Raw genomic sequence first — 24,139 nt, forward strand, 5'->3', positions numbered from 1 at the left:
ATTTCCTCATTAAAAGACTCTTAAAAGGACATCAGGACCATTTAGAGCTGCATGCGATCTGTAGCAGGATGTCACCTGCCCTGATGGAGGCTGTAAAGACGATTATGCCATAAGAGTGTCCAGGTGCTTAACTCTCCCAAAGATAGATATCAATGAGAGTTTCTCATTCATGCAGGCCTTTTTTTACACTGACACACGGGCGTCCTGCCAAGTTATTAACAAGCTCAGAGTTAATCACATTAGCCTCTGCACAGGGAGGCTGATGATGATGAGAGGCATCTTGACTGACACTTCAGGTCATTAAAAAGCACCTTTTTCTTTTGCAGATGCAGCATGTTTTTGACGAACTTCCAGGATTCAAAGCCATCCATGTGCTGGGGATCAGGTAGGTCGTCAGCATGAAAACACACGTCTGACTGTTAAAGGGTTTGACTGAGCAGATGAGACCAGGGACGCACCGTTAAAGCATAATCAAATCTTCACCGTGGCCACAGCGGTGGCAGCGAGTCATTCCACTGAGCCTCGATAATTTCATTAAATTTAAATGAGCAGATCGTTTGGCGTGGACAGCCATTCGAGTAGATAAGAGGCTGCTTGTCATTGGGATTGTGTCAGATGCCGCTGCAGGCGAGTGTTTCGTTCCACGACAGAATAGAAAAGCTGAGATTTTTTTCTTGCTCTGCTGTTCAGGAGAAACTGAATGGATGGTTGTATGTTTTGTTTATATTCACGACAATATAACCTCCAGTGACAAAGAAAATGTTTAGAAATAAAATATCAAATGTCAATGTTTCTTTTTCCTGTTTAACAGTCCAAACAACAATCTCAGGCTTTCAGGTTAAACTGAAGGAAAAAAAAACTGTCAGCAGATCTGTGATGGATGTGTGATCATCATCACTGCCACGAGTCATTTGCAGAGGAAACGTTGCAGTGATGGTGTATTTACTGGTGTCAGTCACTCCTGATGCAAACAGGTCGACATGTTTCTCATGAATGATAAATACAGAAGCATTTAGACTGTGAAGTTTCTGGTTGTGCACGTATCCATCAGACTTGTCACATTTTGAATGGTAAATGGAGAAAAATTGAAGAAAAACTGCCCAAATGGGCACCACATTCTCTGTTTATATCCTGTGATGTTGGGCCAGAAACAGCAGAACAACATGAACTGTTTAGTAAACAAAGTCTCTGCAATTTTCAGTATAAAAGACCAAACAATATGTTCAGTTAAATTTTGGAGAAATTGTCAGAACTGGTACAAACAATGACAGAAGTTCTGAGAAATAAATCTAGAGGTAATAATTTTTCATCTGATTTTCAAGAGATATTATTAATATGGATGACTACGTTTTCCATTTCTATCCAGTGATGATGACCTTGATAACAATGTTGTACAAGTTCACACTTCACAAGAGCTAGTTCAAAGTTTAGATCAGATTAAACTGAGACTAAAATGAAGACGTTCACTTTCATTTCTTACATTTCCAAATCCTGTCACGATAGTTAAGGTTCATATCGGTCGATATCAGTAATTATAGATCATGTAGGTTGTGACTGATGAATGTTTACATCTTGATACGATATAATATCATTATATTGCCCAGCCCTAACTTACACAATCATAACTGCCACATATGAGATGCGACTTGAAAATGAACAGTAATCTGGTGACAGAGGGACGCTGCAACTGCTGCTGTTTAGATGAATAAGATTTATATTTGAGACTGTTGTCTCGCGCATGGTTAACAATTTGAAAACTAGTTAGGACCAAACACCGACATGCTACATGCTGTAATACAACACACTCTTTTGGCATGTTCATGTACAACACTGGTTGAGAAATTAGGAATTTTGTCAGTTTTTTTGATAAACAAGACAGATTATGAACAGTTCAGAAAAGAAAATCGCTGCATTTTTCTGCAAAGAATTCAACAATAATAGCTCAAAGGTTTCAGTGATAAAAGAGAGATAAAAATACCAGAAGCAGCACCAAAGTGAATCAACAGTAATGAAGAAAATGCGTTAAATAGAAAAGAATTCAAACTGTGAGCACTTTTTTTTCCTTCTGCTCTCCAGGAAATAGAAATGTTTTGGATGGCTGCACGACACACCACTGATTTAACAAAAAAAAAAAAATATATACACATTTGGCACAAATTTATAACACTTTAGAAAACAAACAAACTTCCAATTAAGGGCTCAAACAACAACTGTTTCGAGGTTTAAGGTTGAAATTGAAGGAAAAAACTCTCATAAATCAAACCACAAACAATGAAGAAAACGTGGAAAATGAAAATGTTGACACATAAAATCAGCTGTTTTTCTGCTTGAGAGTTTTATGTATTGTGAATATTCTGTGTGTATTCAATAACAGTCAACCAACAATGATCTCAGATGATAAAGTATTTAAGGAATTTAACAGTTTCTGTCTAAAACTATACACATTTAAAACGGTGTGTTTCTTTTTCCTCTTAATTGAAGAAAGAGAAGGAAAAAACTGGCAGCAGATCTGTGATGGATGTGTGATCACCATCACTGCCACCAGTCATTTGCAGAGGAAACATTTCAGCGATGGTGTATTTATTGATGTCAGTCACTCCTGACGTGTTCCTCATGAATATAGTTTCTAAATGATAAATATAGAAGCGTTTAGACTGATGGATACATGAAGAGTTCACCTACGTCACACACCAAGTGTTTTTAGGACGTGATAGTTTAAAAGTTTACTTTAGACACTTATTTAATTCCTGTGTTTGAAGAGAAATGAATCTGATTTTGAAAGAGTTCTTGATTTTTAAGTGGTGAGAACTCAAATGCCTTGATTATTTCATCATTTTAATGATGAGTTATTATCTGCCAGAGTCTAAACTGCTTACTTATCATGATTTAGTATTTTTGTCTGTGCTCTTCTCACTAGTTTGAAGCAGTTTAAGTTCATATTAGGTTGTGTTACTCATATGTAGATTAACGCAGGGTCAACAGTACAATGAAACGTATAGGACGAGAAAAACAGGTGGCTCAGCAGTAAAACAGCAGTCAGATATAGAAAATAAGATGAATAACAGACAATGAAATAAAAACGTAATTTGATTAATAAAATACAACACTATAAATACATCAATGTTAGGATTTGTGTACCAAAGTAAGAGTTACAGGTGTACACAGAAGTATTGTGTGTGGAGTATCTATCAGTTCTGTAGTGAATTGGCAATAATCTGGTGTTGAGGTATATATCACGAAACAGGGGTTCAGTAGATTGTGATATATTGTGATACTGTATGCAAAGTGCTATAATTTTACTTTTAAAATAGGAGTTATTAAGTACATTTTTTTATACTGTCAGAAAAGTGAAAATAGATAACAACATTGCTCTGTATCAGTCAGGATTTTAAACACAACACAAAATGAACCACTGATATAAATCTTTGCTTGATACAGTTTTTTGAGAATTGATATAGTATCATAAAATTACTGCACAATAAGTACTTTTACTTTTGATACTTAACTTAAATTTCGATGAAAATACTTAGATACTTTTATTTGAGTAAGGTTTTGAATGCAGGAGTTTTAGTTGTGTTGAAGTTTTAGCTCTCTTACTTCACTAAAGTATCTTAATATTTCTTCTACCAATTACTTAATTAATCTCTTAAGAGAAAGTTCAGTGTGATCTGGCACCCAAATACAGCAGTTTGATCAGAGGTCGTACGATTTAAAATATAATGCTGTAAGTACTCCTCTAGTGTCAGTTTTTCAAGTGATGAACGCGGTGGTTAACGTTAACTACTTGGTTTAGGAAAAGATCACACACATAACGTAGGTAACATAACATGCTTACTAAGTTGAGGCTAATCGCTGGTTTTACACGGGACATGAACTCTGGTCTCTTAAATAAATGTCCTGTGTTTGTTCGACCCATTCATCACGATGATGATGATGATGATGATGATGATGATGATGATGATACAGGGGTGTGTAAAGCCTCACAGTGTGAAGCATTGGGGCACTGAGCAAGCTGCCATATTTGATGTTATGGGGGTGAGAACAGGCTGGAAATTATGCAGTTTATGTGACTTGGCTGCTGTAAAACGGCAAACAAATGAAACCTGTAAGAAAAAACTAAAAGCACTCACAAAGTTAGATTGTAAACTATAACTAAAATAGATAAATTACAGTGAAATATAATAAAAACTGAGAGTAGAGACTAAAGGTAGAACCACACTGTTGACTTTATGTCTTAGTTGTTTGTTAAGAATATGAGGACACTCAAAAAAGTACAAAACACAGTGTGGCAGTTAGATGTTTGATGTGATACATTTTGGGTTTATTTGTTTGGTTCAAAAGATTAAAATGCTGGATTTTATCTTGTATGTTTTGTTTCTGATGTGGTTTTTAATATCTTGTCAGATGTAATTGTTGCCACGTTTATCCCTTGGATTTAATTTGACTTCAGTCAAACATTAGATTCCCCACAGTCTCGATGAAACAGATCCACAGAGGCTTTAGTTGTTAAACTAATTGATTCATAACTAAATATGTTTTTTTCCCTCTTTAACTTTGTTGCTTATTCCGTCACAGATGGCTCATGCTATTGATAAATCCTTGAGATTTGAAACCAAAATGTCGACTGGTTTGTGTAAAATCTGAAATGACACATCTTGTGACTCTTCCCCTCCCTGCTTGTGTTATTTCTTCCTGCTACAGTTTTCATTCACAGCTCTTTTACCTTCTTTTCTTCTCCCCAATGCAAGCGAGACCCAGGACACTGACGGGTAAATGACACCGAGAGATGAAATGTTTCTTGTAGTACCCGCCCTCCCCTGTGTGTCTGTGCAGGTTCCTGCCAGTATGCAGCTCGGCATTTATTTGGATCCGAGTCAGATGCAGAAAGGGGGATTATTTTACCCCAGACAGTTCAATACAGAGTCGAAATTGCACAGTGGCCTGCAAGGACCAAATAACAAGACAAGAGGACACTTGCCCTGTGAATGTCTTTTTGTTAAAGGTTAACAAGAGGCCCGAGGTGCTGCTCTTTTCCCCAAAGTTCGTTAGAACGCTCTGCCCGTTCTCTCATTATCAGAGAAGGCAGGTGAGCAGTGAAACAGGAAGACTTGTGGATACAGTAATTGTCAAGCTGCTCCCCCGTTAATTTGCCTCCCCCTGTGGTGTCTGGCGCTGTCACGGCCAATAACACGGAGGCGAGGCCTCAGCGGGGGCTCGTCCTCTAATCTTATGAAGGATTCACAACTCCTCCTGCTTTTGTCTGCCAGACTGCAGCACTCGCAAAACAAAGGAAACTACAGCAGAGTCGCACTTTCTGGAAACATCATTTACAGAGTTAATTTCAATTAAAAATCATGACAGAAACAATATTTTTCTGTTGACAACTTATACTCACATTTAGCCAAAACAGTAATTTTTCTGTTCTTGTCAAATCAATTTGTTTTTTATTGCAGTGCAAAACTGTTTTGTTCACACTCAGTCAGACAAGATTAAATGTGTAGAATGTTCCACCATGTTGACCAGCTTTTCTCTATCTGTGTCTGTCTGCTGTTTGGTCCTGGGCAGGTAGTGTACAGTGGGTTTAGGGTGTGTTTGATGCCCAACGATGGAAACACTGACACTGAACAGGACAGTAAATCTGCTGTAAAAATCAAAACCATGAATTAAAAGAGACTAAAAAGCTCCATAAAGCTTCAGAGTGAGTGACTTTCTGTGGATTTTTTACTGTGTGTGACCACTTCCACACTAGAAGCAAGTTATTTGAGTCAGTTTTAATATAAAAACTTCTGATTAGTGGAGCTTTAAGTTGTTAACATCATCTAGGAAATGAAGGTAGTCAGGAGTTTTTGAAATCAAACAAAAAAGGAAAGGGAAAAAAAAAGCCACGGAGTGCTCCTTTGTACATCAGATAAATGAAAAGACTTCTTTGAAACCAAGGTGTGTACAGAGGAAGACAAAAGGCAAAGAATAAAGCTGTTTTGCTTGTATTCAGGAAGGTTGATCTCCCCAGAAGAATAGTTCAAGGCACATTTCTCTGCTTGAAAAGTTGAAAAAAGCCTTTAATATGTGAGCGACACCCACGTGCCTCCACCGCCTGTCTCCATCAGAGTGAAAATAAGAACAAAGAGAAACTCAACTTAGATGCTTTGGAAACAGATACATGACGACATGATTGACAACAGGTGAAGCACATTCAACAGCAGGGAGTGGGTGGAGACACACACCGCCTGCCACCCTTTAAAATGACTTACTGAAGGCAACAGAACAAAACATCAGGACATATCATAGACAATAGAATAAGTGGACGGAGCTGTTGGTATGTGGACCAACATTCAAATTCTCAAGTTCATCATTATGGGGGTCGCCATCTTGGGTTTTTTGCAACCAGAGCATGCGCAGCACCGACTACAGCTGGTTCAGTGACGTACTGCGACTTTTGCTTGGTTTTGGCTCGTCCGTTCAGAGTGAAATACTACCAGCTAAACAGTACAATAAAATATGTCTGTGAAAGCATTTAAGCAAGAAATAGGCAATGTATTAACAGAATACTGATTCATATTTGATCGCTTCTCTCCAGTTTGATTTGAATTTGGTGAGCCCTTTGTGTTACACTGGACAGACTCACTGAGAATGACTTATCAATCAGACAGTGGTCCCGTCTTAAAGTATACCCTGCTATATGGTCTATTTTTCTCTAAATGGGACCAGAATTTCCAAAATGAACATCATGTTGTATTGAGGAAGACTTGAAACAAGTGACTGAGACTATGAACTCATCAGGATGCTGTTTGCTGAGGTCATAAATCAAGTGAGAACTTGGGTCACTTTGCCGCAAGAGTTCATACAATCAGGCTTCTTTTTTCAGCCAGTGACGTCGCCCCCTGCTGGTGATTGGAGAGCTGGCTGGCTGGCTTTAAAGAGGTTTCATTTTTCAGACCCAGAAGCACCGCCCTCTTCTTTAGCTGTCTATGGGAAATATTCCGCAAAGAAGGCCGCCTTATCCTACGGATAAGAAGTCAGTAAAATTCAGAACATTGGCCGCCTTTATAGAGAGGAGACAAGGTGTGCGTGCACAGATATGGGACACAATCAGGTCCACTCCAGACAAAGAGCTGTCTGAGTTTGGAATAAAGTGATGCGGGGGATGTTTGAGACGCAGAACCACCACTGCAAACTAATGAAGAAGTGCTTTTGTTTGCCAGACGTCAGTTCTCACAAAAGCAGGGAAATTCACATCATCGTCATTCTAATCAGAGTCACATCTGAGCAAAATCAGCTTATTCTCTCTTGATGACAATAGCTGTGCAGAATATTGATGAAGCTTTGATGCAGTGTCTTTTTTCTTTCTGTTTTTGAAATATAGCCACAGATATTGACGCCTGGTATCTGAATGTGCCTCGTCTTACTGCAGCACCACGCGACTTCTGATTGCCTTTGTTTGCCACCTGCTGTGTGTTAAACTGAGGTCTTCTCTCTGCAGCTCATGCTGAGCATCAGAAACCCTTTAATCCAGAGTTATTAACAGTTTCAGGACTTGTGACACTGACAAATTAGACTCTCTGTATTGAACATCACACAATTAAAGGAACAATAGGTGAGATTTTCACTGGCCAAAAGCACAAAATCACCACAGCAGTAGGCCTGCAGCTGCAGAGGGTTGGTATAGATTAGTCGATCAATACATTTATTGTGAAGAATTAGAGCCATCAACCCCGAATCAGAGAGATAATATCTCCTTTTCAGGCCCGGAGGAATCTCAGTGCACTATTCTCTCGTCTTTGAGATTAACTCACCTAAAATCAACTCTGAGAACTCAGAGACGACGACCAGTGCCCCAGAGTCTTCAGCCAACTCAGGACTGAGGGAAATGGTGACCAAGGCTTTACGTGAGGAGGCCTCATTGCCAATCGATCTGGATTCAATTAACTTTGAACCAGGTACAACCTCTTAAGAACTTTTCGTCTTCCTCAACTTTGATATTAATACAAAATGTAAAATACTGTAAATTAAATTATCTAGAATGATGTGGAATATTTGGATTTCATACAAACCCAACTGTCCTTGACAGCAAGCTGGGGGGATCTGTTAATGATTTATAGTATTTGATCCAACCAATGTATAAAAATTCATTGTGCTGCTTTCTTTTTGACAGAAACAATCATCCTACCAGCACTGACATCAACCTCTTCAGTAGAAATAGTGGATGAGGTAAGAGGTTTTATAATTGCAACAAGAATAGACCAAGAAAGGGAAGATATTTAGGTATACAGTGATTTTTGGAAATGAGATGGCTGTATGGTTAAGAAGAAAAGTTCTCAGAAAAAAATTGATTAAATCTTACTTATACCGATTTATCTGTTAACAGGTGAATTTGGAATTTTTAGTGTTTAATGTTAAATGTCATCATGAAACAGTCACAAGTCTTACGACAAGTTAATGGATTTTCATGTGCGGCTCTCAATCGTATGCTGGCTCCCTAAATTGACATTCCGTCATTGAAAGTTTGAGAACCTGTGCTCTTTCTGTAGACCTGTGGTTCAGATAAGATCTAAAGTAAGATCTAAAATAATACTTGGAGGGGAACAAAGAAGCAAAAGTATGAAGTCAAACAGTGCTAAAAGAAGTGCAAAGTTACAGATTTAGTGTTGATTCTCAGTGTGATTGGCAGCATGAAGCAGCACTTTCACATTACATGGAATGATTTAATTATGTGTTAGAATAAAAAAAATATCACCTCATGCACAAGAGGTGAAGTGTTACTTTACAAGCCCCATCATTTCGCAGGAAGTTTCATGGAAGAATCAATGAAGGAGAGGGTTTTGTATAGTTTTGCTCGTCATAGAAATCATCTTGGAAGAACTAAAATACTAATGACTGAAAAAGCTGACAGGTATCTTTTTAAACCCAAATAATAATAATTTCTTATTGGAAACTTTATGAATATATTTCTGACCTGCGGTGCACTTCAAAAAAAGACTACTGGTTATGTGAGCATTTAATTGGACCTGATTAACTGGAAGTGTACCAAATAAACAATGTCTCAATTTCCCTATAATTAGTACCAAATTACATAATTCTTTTCACAAACCTCACTAAGAATTTGTAGTTAAAATTGGTTCCTTTCAAGAAATTATACGGAAAAAAATAGACCTGAAAAATAAAGTCTGACTGATAGCAACCCAATAACACAAGCTTTTGGAATTGAATATATATATATATGATTTAAGGTTTTGGGATACTTTGTGTAGCATTAAAAGCAATACCACTGACTAATGATAACCTTTGCAGGAATTTTATGACATTGATCACATTATATATCCATCTCTCCACAGTCCAGTGAGCCTGATTCACACAATGAGTTTGAAGTTTTCCCTGATGAGCTAGAAGTTGACAAACCTCGGCTGGTGGTTCCTCTCACCCCCATGGAGAAGGAAAATGCCCTTGTGACCCTGCTGGATCCTACGGCTGTCCCAGATGATGGGGTGATGGTCGTGACTGGTGGGATGGCAGACAGCAGTGATCATTCCCCGGCCTCAGAGGGCATTACTGATGAGTCTGAGGCAATTTATGAGCCTGAGCCCGAGCCATCAAGTGAAGAAGGAGAGGAAGAAGAATTACTGATCATTACACATGAGATTGAAACCATTCATCACGATGAAACTGGTGAACTTGTGAGAGACTACATCCCGACCCCTCCTACAATTCCAGAGCTGGAGACAGATGCTCCATCTGTCAGTCTGTCTCCAAATCTGATATCAGTGGAAGACCTGACTCCTGTTGATGAGGACAGCGAGAATCCTAGTTTTGATGCTGTCACTCCCACCACACAGATTTTATTAACTACAGCTCCTGCTGGAGAGGAGCTGTCTGATTTAGGACTCAAAATCACAACACTTTCAGGCATCACAGGGCAGCCGCCCACTGAGCCAATTGTGAGCCTTCTAGAGGATGAAGAAGCTAATGCTCTTCCAGATGAGGAAAATGCTGAAACTCATGACCAAGGTGCAGTTTCAGACTTAGAAACTGAAGTTGAATTGCTAGAACCAGAGGGAGAGTTAGAGGTAGAACCTGATGAAGAACTGCTTGAGGTTTTGCAGCCAACACCTGACCAAACTGAAGTTTCTGCCCCAGAAGATTTAGAAGCTACAGAACCTGAAATAGAAATAATTACAGAGCCAGAGGAAGAAATAGCTGAACAGGAAGAAGTAGTTGTAGTTTCAGAGCCGAAGGAAGAAGCAGCTAAAGTTTCAGAGCCAGAGGAAGCTGTAGTTTCAGAGACAGAGGAAGAAGTCGCTGAAGAGGAAGAAGTAGCTGAAGTTTCAGAGCCAGAGGGAGCTGTAGTTTCAGAGATAGATGAAGAGGTTGCTGAAGAGGAAGAACTAGCTGAAGTTTCAGAGACGGAGGAAGAGTTGGTGGTAGAAAGTCAAGACGAGGTGGCAGCTTCAGAACTTGATGAAGTTTCAGAAGTAGTTGAGGCTTCAGAGCCAAAAGAATCTGAAGTAGAGACAGAAGCAGATGACAGCACAGTTGAGATAATGAAGGAAGATGGAGTGGAAGTTTTGCCGCCAGGAAAGGAAATTGTTGAAGTTACAGAAGGGGAACCAGAAGAAGATGTAACTGAGGTGTCTCACCCAGGTCCAGAACCTGAGAAAGATGACAAGGTTTCAGATAAAGCACCAGAAGTAGAGGGAGAGTCAGAACTTGGTGGTGATGTAGAAGGGGTTTCAGAAGTGGAAGAGGTGGTTGAACCTGCAGTTCCACAAGAAACAGTACCTGAAGTTCCAGAGGAGACGCTACCAAAAGTTCCAGAGGAGACAGTACCTGAAGTTCCTGAGGAAATAGTACCTGAAGTTCCTGAGGAAATAGTACCTGAAGTTCCTGAGGAAATAGTACCTGAAGTTCCAAAGGAAACAGTACCTGAAATTCGAGAGGAGACGGTACCTAAAGTTCCAGAGGAGACAGTGCCTGACGTTCCTGAGGAAATTGTACCTGAAGGTCCCAAGGAAACAGTACCTGAAGTTCCAGAGGAGACAGTACCTGAAGTTCCTGAGGAAATAGTACCTGAAGTTCCCAAGGAAACAGTACCTGACGTTCCAGAGGAGACAGTACCTGAAGTTCCAGAGGAGACCGTACCTAAAGTTCCAGAGGAAACTGTACCTAAAGCTCCAGAGGAGACGGTGCTTGAAGTTCCCGAGGAAGCAGTACCTGAAGGTCCAGAGGAAACGGTACCTGAAGTTCCAGAGGAGACAGTGCCTGAAGTTTCAGAGGAGACTGTACCTGAACTTCTTGAGGAAACAGTACCTGTAGTTCCAGAGGAAACAGTACCGGCAGTTCCAGAGGAGACTGTACCTGAACTTCCTGAGGAAACAGTATCTGAAGTTTCAATGGAGATGGCACTTGAAGTTTCTGAGGAAACAGTACCTGAAGTTCCAGTGGAGACAGTGCCTGAAGTTCCAGAGGAGATGGTACCTGAACTTCCTGAGGAAACAGTATCTGAAGTTCCAGAGGAGACGGCACCTGAAATTTCTGAGGAAACAGGACTTGAAGTTCCTGAGGAGGAAGAACCTGAAGTTCCTGAGGAAACAGTACCTGAAGTTTTAGAGAAAACAGTGCCTGAAGCATCAGAGGTGGCAGTACCTGACGTTCCTGAGGAAACAGTACCTGAAGTTCCAGAGGAGACGGTACCTGAAGTTTCTGAACCAGAAGCAGAGGTAGTTGAGGAGAAAGCAGTTGATGTTGTGAAACCTGTAGAAGAAGAAGAGGTTACTGAGGTTTCAGAACCAGAAGATGAGATTGTAGAGGAGGAAGTGGTGAAGATTTTGGAAGCAGAAGAAGATGAAGCTAGTGAAGCTCCAGGGCCAGTTAAAGGTGTGGTTGACAAATCGGAACCAGCATCTGAACTGGAGGAAGGGCATGTAACTGAAATGACAGAAGCAGGAGAGGAGGATGCAGAATCAGAGGAGGACACAGACAAGGTTCCAGAACCAAGTGAAGAAGTGGTAGAGGTTGTAGAGATGGCTCCAGAACCAGAGAAAGACTCAGAGGAAGTACCAGATGTACCACAACCAAAGGAGGATGCAGCTGAGGATGTAAAACCCGAAGAAGAAGTTGTTGGGGTTTCAGTAATGGAGAAAGATCCTGTGGACATTTCGGAACCACAGCTTCCACCACAAACTGGAAAAGAGGCAACTGATATTTCAGAGGAGGAAGAAGAAGAGGAGGCCATTGAGAATCCAGAGGAAGCATCTGAGCCAGGGAAAGGTATAGATCATGTCATACCACTAGCAGAAGAGGTACCTGGAGTTTCAGAGCCAGAATCAGAAGAGGAAGTAGTGGTTGATGTCCCAGAACCAGGAGGGGAGGGAGTTGATGTTCCAGAATCAAATCCAGAAGACGGGATAGTTGAGATTTTAGAACCAGAACCTGAAGAAGATGTTACTGAGCCACCAGCTGAATCAATTAAAATCCTTGTCCCCTTGGATGGGAGGGGTCACTTTAGAGAGGATACTGTTCATGTTGTTGAAGACGAGTTCCTTCAGCCAGACAGACCAGACTATCACCGGCCACACGAGGCTAACTTACCCATCATACCAATAGACATCCAACCTCAAGAAGATGTAGGTGAATCTGACCATGAATATCCCATCGTTGACGACATTTACAAGGAGGATGTTGACAGCATAGACACACAAGTGGAGAGTGATACTGTTGAGACCTCTGATGCTGCAGGTGAGGAACAGGCATTAGTTGCTGTACAGAGCATGAAATGATATGTGATTAAAGGCTGTGAATTATGTTAATTGAGCAGGGTTTCTGTGCCTGTTTGCATAAAACCACTTTGGCTAAAGTTTCCTTTAAAACTTTATCTAACATGCCTTAGGAAAAAAAAGAGTCACATAAAATTACCACAAGGATTTCCTAAGGATGTTGCTATCAGCATCCTGTCAGTGACCATTTTCATCAGAAAATTTTAAGGGACCCATAACAATCCCTTAAAAGTGAAATCATTTGTGTAACATAAGACAATGGCTGAATTTATGGTGAATGAAGAGGAGGAGACACCAAGACACAATGAATTATTCTAGCAACTTTTTACAAGATTTGATGTTAGCACTCACAACTTTGTAACTAGCTAGCCAAACATTAACATAACTCTGTCTCATATATAAATGTTAGCTATATCGTTTTACCTAAACTCACCAGTTTTTGCTGACTCCTGCCTGTTGATGTTCTCTTCTTTCTTGCTGTTACAGTAATATATTCATATTTCTTCATTTCTTCATCTATAGTTGGTTTCACAGCAGTTTTCTCACTTTCATTTTGTCAGTCACATCTTGCCACATCTTGTGTCATGGCTGCTGGTTTACTTTGGATTATTCTTCGAGGAGAATAACATTCTCATCTCCTGTCCTAGCTTCTCCAAAATGGACAGCAAAGTATGTTAGCTAAGCGAACAAACAACTGACAGTAATGCAGCTGTGTCTGGAAGGGAACCTGACATTTGCGAAAGTCTTGCACATGCACACTTGATTCAGCCCAGTAGTGGTAGTTTTTAATTTTCAGTTTTCAGCTGCACTGTGGTTAGGTTTAGGCACAAAAAACTACCTGGGTAGAATTAGGAGAACGTCATGGTTTGTGGTTAAAACAGACCCTTTTCACAATGTTAGAAAGGCTATCTGACAATCACAAAAACATATCGTTAAGGAAACGAAAGCTAACCAATCACAGCACATTAGGTACTAATACAAATCTCGAGAGTTTTGCAAATCTCAAGTTTCCTTCGAGACACAACCTCATAAAGATTTCTAATAACCGAAGAATGATGCAAGTGAAGTATAACCATAGTAACTGAAGTTCCCATGCGCTGTATGATGACAGTAACTGAAAGCCCCAGTTTGAGCATTATGCAACACTCCTAAATTAACCCCTTTGCTTAGAAAATATATTTTGCTTAAGGACAAACATAAGTTTGAAACTTCAGGTAGTTTATACAACTGGGCACAGATACTGTCAGGTCCTAAGAAATATGATATTATCTCACTGCAAAAATGGGGATTCACACTGAAAATTCAGCATAAAGCAGTTTGAATGTATTATGTGTAGTTCACTCAGCAGGCACATTTTTGTAATTTGTGGAAATCGTTCATGACTTAATTTGTCCCTTTTTGCCTCACATTTCAAAGACGTGTCAGCTCCAGACCAGCAGGATACATCAGAGGCCACTGAAGTCACAGAAGACGTGCCGGAGGAAACACAAGAAAGTGATTCATCCCCAGAAAGAGACATCAGTGTTACAGCAGCACCAGCTTCAGACTACTTCCCTGCACCTCCGGCATCCTCTGTTGCTGTGTCTGAAGCGTCCGCACCCGGACCGACTGTAGACTCAGGACTCTTTGAGCTAGCAGAGCCGTCTGTAATCTCCTCTGCTCCTGAATCTTCAGAGGACGATAGCACAGAGCCAGAGGCAGAGTCAGAGCAAAGTGAGCCAACCGTCATCATTATCGATGAAGACTTGGAAGAGGCCGTGCAGGAAGGAGGTGAAAGTCCAACCAGCCCACCGGCAGCTACTGAAGACGTCATTGACGAGGCTGTGAGGGACCTGGCAGTGGAACTGGATCAAACGGACGTAGCAGCCACAGAAGCAAACGAGCCACCGGAGGAAGGCAGTGCCTTCCCACCTTTGAGTGAGGAACACACCACTGTCAGCGTCACAGCCCCGCCTCCACTGAGGTACCTGACCACACCCACCATGACCACGGCCACCCAGGGCAGGGAGCTGGTGGTGTTCTTCAGCCTGCGCGTTACCAACATGGACTTCTCTGAGGACCTTTTTAACAAGACGTCTTCTGAGTACAGATCGCTGGAGACCACCTTCTTAGATGTGGTGAGTAGGAAAACAAAAACTGGAGTACCTATGAGGGCTGATTATTTTCATTGTTGATTAATCTGTTGGTTATTTTTGCAATTAATCGATTAGTTGTTGGGTCCTCGTCAGAAAATGGTGAAAAATGTCAATCAGTCTTGTTTTGTCCACAATCCAAAGATATTAAGTGTACTCTCACAGAGAAGTAAAGAAACCTGAAAATATTCACATTTCAGAAGCTAGGATCAATGAATTTTGACTTTTTTTTTTCTTTTTCTTACTCAAACCGATTAATCCTGAATCTTTGCATTTTGATTCCTTTAATGATATATTTGGTACTGTTATTGGCAAAAAGAAATCCTATTAGTTTTACTAAATCCAGTAGAGACAGAGGGAAGGGGACGTTACAGTAATGTTAACATCGTATTAGGGAATGCTTATTTTGTGTTAGCGAGGCAGCAGGCATCCCACGAGAGTGGTGATTTTTTTCTGATTCACGTTCAGCTTTTTACTGATACAGGCCGTCTGATTCGATGCACTTGTATCTGACACATTAAAGCCTGATGCATCGGATGCATGAGTGAATTGTTACACTCCGAGGAATGAGTTTAACTATAGTTGAAAGAAATCTTCATCCAGATCTTGAGTGATATTTTCTTTGACATTTCTTTCGCATGTCTCCACTGACTCTGTAATCCTTTAACTCAGGGGTTCTCAAAGTTGGTCCGTGGGCCAGTGGCAGGCCTCTGAACATGTCATGAAAGTAATGCATTATATTTTAATCTTTCGTGCTACATTTGAATACTTTTACTTGTATTGGTATTCATTTAACACACTATTTGGTTCCTGCTTTAATCTGTTCCCAGCTGACAGGCGTCTGTCAGGTTAGGAATGACACATTGCTTTAGCTCTTTGCCACCCACACATGATTCTGACTAAATAATAAAACAAGCAGTTTATGATAGTTTGATCCCTGCAATGCACATCAAACAACAAAGTTTTCAAGGATTTATTTTATTGTTGCACTGCTTCAAAGGTAACTCTTCATGATGCAAGCAGTCCTTGGACATTCCATTAATTACTAGTTTCCTTTAGGAGGAACGAGATTAAAAACATCCAAAAACATGAATCACTTTTGTCACACAATTAAAATCACTTGTTATTTCTGAAGTTTTCAGCCACTCCAGGTAGTTCTTTCCTCGGGCAATAGAGTCGCTCAGCTGTCAAGGACCAATAATGATGTTAATAATAATAATGAGAATTAGAATAACAATAATAACAACCTTTATTCATACAGCACATTTCATACAAAGAAATGCGAGTTAAAGTGCTTTACAGTAGAACATAAAACATAGTAATAAAACAGTAAATATAACCTTTAGTTAAAAGCATAAAATAAGCTAAAAAAAAAAAAAAAAGGTATCAAGACATCAAAAACAGTTATCTCTTAAAGTGAAAAGAATTCTGAGTTTTCTAACCTCAGTTTTTTAAAGCCTCTGACGATGAAGGTGTGTGACTTTACCCTGTGAATTAATGAACATGAACAGCTGCTTTGTTCATTTGTAGTTTTGTTTTCATGTTGGAGGAGTTTTCCAGAAGCAGAGTCAGAGTTTTTTTTTATGAATAGACGAAGTGAAGAGAATAATTTCAAGCTCAGGTAAACAGAATGCAGCTTTCATTTTACTACAAACAATGACTCGACCTAATTAATGAGGTAGGGAGAATGTGCTATGGGAATATAGTCATAAATAAGAGACAATGCTGCTCTGAGTTCTCATGCATTTACTCTCTGTGAGAGAAATACGAACATGCTTTACATCAGGACTATTCAGTTACTTTTTTAAAAGGGCCAGAGTTCCAGGGGGCCGGACATTTTGTATATCTGAAGTCTGACCTGTAAAGGGAGGATTTTAAATATGTAAAGAATGCACCCTTTTATTTATTTCACCACTTTATTAGTTTTCAGAATAAGGAAAGAAACGTACAAAAGTAGAGGAAAAAACAATGAACAGCTTCATTGCACCAGTGCACGTTATGCAAACCAGCATATAATTTGTAATAGATGAATCACTCCAGCACTATTCACATGTCACATGAACACAACCAATACACAAAAGAAACACAAGAGAAATAGTCAAAGAAGTGAGGCGTACAGGTCATACCAGTGATATCCAAAAAACATTCCACCTCTAGTCAAGGATTATGTAAAACAGCAGCATGTTTTCCTTCAGGGCTGTTTGTAAAAAACCTTTAAAGGTATTTAAACAGAAATAACATCAAATATCAAATAATGTCTCCAGAAAGGAGCTCAACATTTATCTCTACCATTTTATCAGCCTAAATACTCAGTGGGATGCTCACACACACTCTGCTTTTACTCTTTTTTTTTCATTAATCCGAGTTTCTCTCATTTGAATGCAGCTCTGATTAGCACTCCTCCCTAAACAAGTGTGTAAATCCCTTCAATTAGCAGCCAGGCAGCGGTTTAATTTAGATGCCCTTTTGGCTGCCTGCACTCGCCTGGTTTGAATCATTTGGATCAGACTGCTGTGGTTTCTCTGTGTAGTAAGAAGCTTTTCTTTAAATAGAAAACACCCCCTGAACTACATTTGAAGAGTTCTCCTTTTAAAGGTCCATTGTGTCAGATTTAGGGGGATTCATTGGCAGAATATGACAGAAATGGAATATGTATGTTTTCACTAGTGTATCATCACCTGAAAATAAGAATTGTTGTCTTTGTGTTACCGTAGAATGAGCCCTTTATATCTACAGAGGGTGTGGGTCCTTTTCCATGTTGTCCGCCATGTTGGATAGCCATGTTTCTGCTGTGAACCAGAACAGACAAACCCAAACAGGGTCTTTCTTAGACTAAGAGCTAAGTATAGGGTTAAATTTAGATTGAATTTAGTGCCCTTATTGTATATGATTAGGCATCAAATTAGAAGTTTAATTTCACAACCATTTATTTGACTTATGTTCAAGAACTTATCTGACATATGTTTCTGCCAGCTGCTGTGAATCCTCTTCTCTGCAGTGGATATATTTTCCAGTCTAACTTCTCAAATAGCAATAATTTACCAGTAAACCATTCGCAGTGGGACATTCCCAGTCGCTGCTATTAGAAGGCCGTGGTTCTCCCAGTGGTTCTCCCAGTGGTTCTCCCAGTGGTTCTCCCTCTGGTGAATACTAAACAGGCTGAGAGAGATCACACACGGTCAGCATACCTTAACTCAATAAATAAAGCAAAAAAAATTTCGAAGTTTGTGTTCTTCTGCGTCTCAGCACATATTTTAAACATTATAATAACACAGAAAAACATCAGACTGAATAAAAATCAATCAGAACATGTTTGAGGCCATGTAATCTTGATTGACCTGCACATGTATCCTGCATGCAGGCTGCAAGTGGGGAAAAGAAGAGATGGCCTACAGAGGCAAAGATGCAACCACCACATACAGCAGTTTCAAATGAGAATGAAGAGCTGTTGGTTTCACATGTGCCGAGGCTTTAAAACTTTAAGTACAGCTGTGAATTTGTGTCCCCATACTTTGTATTTGAAGCAAGAAGATGTCTGCGCGTTGGTTTTCCGTGTCTCATTCTTCACAGTTTATCATATAAAAACTTTAAGAATTTATCGCTGAAAAGCCCAGAAGCATGTTTTAATAAACTTTAAGCTTTAATAATAAGCTTACTGTAGTTTTGCTGCAGCATTTTATTGATTTACTGACAGTTTCTCGTAAGCTTTGAGGAGACAATGATTTTCAAGATTTCAATGTGCATGCAAAGGCAGAATCAGACAAGTTACTGTAACCATGATCCCTATCAGCGTATCCACTGTAAGCCCCGCCCACAGCATTTAAACAAACTTTGAGGGTCAGCAGCTTTAGCAAAAGTGTCTGGAATATAAAAAAATGGAAAAAACAATAAAAATTTTTTTTTTTCTGGGTAGGTCCAGATATGCTCTGCACCATTTTTTTTTTAGGAGGAGTAGCAAAAAAACAATATAGACAATATTCAAAATTGTCGAGGAAAGAAAATGTGTCCGACACTTACAGTTCAAAAGTTCAGATCAAAACATAAAGGTCGTTGCTGTAGCTCCAACATCCGGCCAAATTCAGCAAATCAGTTAGAAAAGATTGATCTAAGGGCAGACAGAGATTCCTTTCTTTATAGTTAAATTAGCTGTGACTTCACAAAGCAGCACATTGTTCCACAAATGTGGACTTAAAACAGGTGGAAAGATCTGTGGGACTTGGCTGGAGTTTAAGAGAGTTCAGCTTTGATGAGCTGACTCAGTGTAGTGACGTGTTTCAGTTATGTCCCTCTGCTGTAAACTTTGATTTTAGTTTCACTTTCAGTTTATGTATCCACAAACTGCCTGGAGAGGTGATTACAGATTAAAATCGTTATCGCTCTTCTGATCGCTGTAACTTTATGAAGAAAGAACTGCCAGACTGCAGTTTATATTTAAAGCAGCAGGGGTGCAGCTAATTGTTTTAACAGTTAACCCATAACTCTAAATGAATGCACACAACATCTGACTCACAGCTTCCATCCTTATGCCCTGCTGCCTGTTTTTTTTTTTTTTTTTTTTTTTTTTACAGCACCCGTCGATAGCTTAGATTGTATGTTACCATGGAAACAATACTGATGCTTTACTGTTGCGTCACCAGAGGAGTCACTGTGAACATAACTGTGGGTTAAACAGACCTCAAACACTGGATGAAGTTTTGTTTTCTTCTGTAGTAAGTGGCCTTTGAATGAATAATGTTATTTTCTCACCCACCATTATATCGTGTCCCAGAATAAGAAGAAATGCTACTCCGCTATATGTCTGGGTATTATTCATCTCAAGGTTCAGCTTTATTGTCATTATACAAAATAGGATTGAACAGTGTAGTCCCCTCAACAACAATAAAAACAATGAAAAACCTTAAGTTCTTTTCAGTACCCGTGACCTGTGGGGGAAAAAACACTGCAGTGATTGGTCACATTTGTCGAAAAGTTGAGATGATTGGACAAAATTGCAAAGTCATACAGAATTAACTAAGATTGTTTGAATTTGCATGTGCAGTTTAAGTTGCGATCGCAACATCACAACTTCCTGGAGGGACTGAAATCTCAGGAAGAATTTAGGGTGATAGAATATGGTAGTGCTGTATGTAAATTATGGCATCTTTAAATGACATCACAGTTCTTTTCCACAATTGAAGATGTTAGCCAATGTTAGCTGCTGATTGGTTAGATATGCACTGGTCTCTCTTCTCGCTTCATGTACTCACTTTGTTGTCCTGTGATCATCTCTCACGGATCATATGAAACATCATCACTGACCATGTTGTGGGTGTTTTGGTTTCATCTTTGTGAGGATCGCTGCCAGCAGGATGCACAACATTTTTAGATACAACCTGCTGGATTATTTTAGTATTTCAGGTTGGTCTATTACTCACATTCTGGTGTGAGCCATCATTAATGGCAGTACAGCAGTAAAGATTTTATGCTAATTGAAGTTATTTGTCCAGTGATTGTTTAATTTCAGCTCAGCATTTTTATATCGGATGTCGAGTCTACTTACAAACAGATGACACCTTTTGAAACCTTTCCTTTCCTTCAGTATAATGTTATGAAACACAATTAACTGTCATTTACCTCAGCTGGAAGTTGCTGGAAAAGCTTGAAAATGCACCTTGAAAATGCTTGAAAAGTGCTTGAATTTGAAAAACGCTGCTGAACGATTTGCCTGTTTTAACTTGAGTACTCAAACCAGCATCCTTTCAGCCACCTGCTCTTTCTCTTTGTGTCCTTGGTTGTGCTGCTGTTTAATGCTGACAGCAGTAAAAATCAATTCAAACACTGAAACACAGTAATTATCACATGAATAGAATATATTGGCTCAGGCCTATATATTGCCTTGTAAAAAAAAAAAAGTGCTCTAAATCCCAGGGGGCCCACATTTTCTGAATAGATTTTACTATTCATTCCGCTGAACAGTTGTGTTAACTGCATCAATAGAGGTAATTATGTACGGCCATATGGGAATTAGAGAAACAAAATAGTTGAGTGTTTCTGTTTTTTTCAGTTTAATTGTCTGCTGTGCATAAACGTCGCCCCAAATGGATCAGTTAAAGTGGATGTTTGAAGACTTTTGAAGTTGATGTGGTGTCTGTTTTGAGGTGACTGACTCTAAAAAAAAAAACGACCTTGACGACAGAAGAAATAAGTGAAGGAAACTGATGACTGAAACAAACTGAAGCAACCGTTAGTCATCGGAGGGAGCAGTGTGCTGCTAAACTGCATCTCTCCAGTAAACAACATAATCACATCAGTGGCAGTCGCTGCCAGTACCACTTAGTATTTATCATTTCACCACACACACACACACACACACACACACACACAAAACAACAACACAAACAGCAGCTACAAAATACATTTCCTGCTGCTGCTTTCATGCAAAAATTACCAGGAAATTTTATGAAAAGTAGAGTTACCATCCCAGATAAAATAGGATTTATTGAGATTTAACCCCATAATATGCAGCTGCTTGACTAGAAGTTTTCATTATTATATCTGTGTGAACATTTTAGAATCTCTGTATCACCGACAACAGCTGCTTTACCCAGATGGTACAAAACTGAAACATTTTGATTTGATCAGAATAAACAGATATTTTTCCTGTTTGTGCCTCTGTACATAGTATGCATTAACACTCACTGTAGACATGTGACTTCCAACCACAGGTAGAATTAATAATTATCCAAGTGTAACACTAAACAATAATGCAGGAACCAAATGCAGACGTTAGACATTAGACAGACATTAAAATGTGTTTAATAAAACAACAGAATATACAAACAGAAAATACAAAGAGCTTAGTTGCAAGGCCGGCAGGTACAAAACTTAGAGTCCAAAACAAACAAATCCAGCGAGAGGAAATGAGGAATACAAAGTCCAAAAGTTCTGTTGTTGTTGTTGTTCTGTTGATAAAAATGTCAAATAAATGTAATTTATTAAAGTAAACTAAATGAATGGATCAAACATCCAGTGGAAACCAGTATAAATGGTAGGCTAATATGAAAAGTAAAGAAAAGTAAAGAAAAGAAAAGAAAAGAAAAGAAAAGAAAAGAAAAACAAGGAGTTCACGCCTAAATATGGACGATCTGGTAACAAAAAAATATTGCAATTATGTCCACTTACATAAAATTAATATTGTCAATGAACTCTACTTGGCATGTTCCAAATGTGCTCCTTTGAGTGGACATTATTTAAGGGTTACTGGGTCTGAAACTGTTGACTGAGACACACTTTGACAGTCCAACTAAACTCCAGAGAGTTTCCTTTCAGAAGAGACCGTGACTGTAATTCTTCAAGAAAAGCCACCGATTTATTGTATGAAAATAGAATTTCTTAAGGTTTTCCATTATTAATGAATAAGCTATAAATAATGTATTGTGCAGCCGTGGTGGAGATATGTGTCCTTGGTTTAAAGAGACAGTTCACCCAAATCACCAAAAAGACGTTCCAGGCATTCACGTGAGACGCAGGACAGAATCAGATCGTATCTGTTAATTTATGACATGAAGAATTTTGATTTATTGACTGTTTGGCAGCGACCTGACAGGGGAAGCGTCGAATTATTTATGACTTCAGTCGGTTTAGACAGAAGTTTATGATAATCACCTGTAAACTGCATTTACATGTTTTCTCCCTTTTTCTTGTTTTTGTCCATGTAGCAGTTTTGTTTTATGCCAGTGTTTGTTCTTTGTAAAGTCTGAAAAATTGATTCAGGATGGTGGGAATCTGTAGTTTTTATAAAACTCACATTTTTTCTTAATGTCTTCCTTGTGTGAGTGAGTTCTGCAGCTTCTCATGTATAACAGATGAGGCGATTTGATAAATGAAGCCAAACACTTGGCCATTAATATCAAATTAACTGTCAAATGTTGTAACAGCTTCTTTCCTCTGAGGGATACTCAGTCTCCCACCCGGCCTCAGAGACATTCACGATCAAAATTGTTTTCAAAATGACAGAAACGGACCACAAAGTGATTTATTTTTATTTTATTTTTTTCCCTCTCCTGTCTCCAGCTGCTGCCGTATCTGCAGGCCAACCTGACGGGCTTCAAGAAACTGGAGATCCTCAACTTCAGGAAGGGCAGTGTGGTCGTCAACAGCAAGATGAAGTTCACCAAGTCGGTGCCGTACAACATCACTGAGGCCGTCCACTGCGTCCTGGAGGACTTCTGCTCCGACGCCTTCAAGAACCTGCACATCCAGATTGACACCCGCTCTCTGGACGTTGAGCCAGGTACAGCTCAGGAATGCAGAAATGTTTGGGGATGTGTCTCTAACAGGTTTCCATGGTGACAAATATATCGCTTAATTGATTTTGTCACAATCTTGTCAGTTGAAAAATAGATCCAAACATGAACACAGGTGGAGCGCACGTTTAGATCTGATCTGGTGATCAATCTGGTGATAGTTTTTCCACTAATCAGTTTAGTTTGTTTGATACATTTGGTCATAAAATTATGACTCGCTAGCAGATTTTATAAGTGCAAGTGAAAATTCCTCTTTATGGGGTCAGATCAGACCAGTCTCTTCCAGCTGTGGAGGATAATCAAGGCCTTTTTTTTATTCTGATTGGGTGCACAATACCAGGACCCTGACACTGCAGCAGCCATGATTCATTTTATTATTTATACCTGCGCTTTTCTTGGGACTAGACACAACACCTCGACCTGCATGGTGTCAGTGGAATAATTTTTGGTAACTTTTCTAGCTTGTTTACTTGTACTGTAGAAGAAACGGTGAGGAATCATGCCGTCTCTAATAATAACATAAAGTAAGTAACAGGAACTTTAAAGGTCACTTTGTTAGATCAAGTCTCAGCTCACCTTTCTCTGTTCAGGTTTATTTTCGTAACACGTGTGTTACATTTCTCATCATCCTTTTTACATACAGTTTTATTGTTATAAACCTCACACCATGGAACAGACCTCTAAGCTCCTCATTCATTTTACAGCTGCAGCACAGTGATGTTTCATTATATCCTTTCATGTATGTTATAGAACATGAACCACCATCCCATAATAAGTCCTGTTCTACTCTGTATGTACTTCATACTTGTATGCTTGTATTGTAATATTCTGCAGGCAGAGAGCAGAGATCACAAACACATTCAAATAGACTCAGTAATTAGGTCTATATGTCAAATCCACCAATACACAGAGGGACCGTACAGAACACTGTAGGGCTGCAATAATAGTAATGAAA

At 39.3% G+C, this 24,139-nt stretch overlaps 1 protein-coding gene across 1 annotated transcript in view; it reads left to right on the forward strand.

Moving 5' to 3' along the window:
• The window catches only part of LOC146314839 (uncharacterized), a 60,275-nt gene that overhangs the window by 23,070 nt on the left and 13,066 nt on the right, over positions 1–24,139 (forward strand). The window contains exons 8-14 of the mRNA XM_084737112.1: positions 327–385; positions 4,749–4,769; positions 7,744–7,937; positions 8,153–8,208; positions 9,333–12,729; positions 14,184–14,884; positions 22,952–23,171. Coding sequence (XP_084593238.1) covers positions 327–385; positions 4,749–4,769; positions 7,744–7,937; positions 8,153–8,208; positions 9,333–12,729; positions 14,184–14,884; positions 22,952–23,171 — 4,648 coding nt within the window. The remainder of the gene's footprint in view (positions 1–326; positions 386–4,748; positions 4,770–7,743; positions 7,938–8,152; positions 8,209–9,332; positions 12,730–14,183; positions 14,885–22,951; positions 23,172–24,139) is intronic.

The sequence above is a fragment of the Lutjanus erythropterus genome, chromosome 15 (genome assembly GCF_056507025.1).
Source record: "Lutjanus erythropterus isolate fLutEry1 chromosome 15, fLutEry1.hap2, whole genome shotgun sequence".
NCBI lineage: Eukaryota > Metazoa > Chordata > Actinopteri > Lutjaniformes > Lutjanidae > Lutjanus > Lutjanus erythropterus.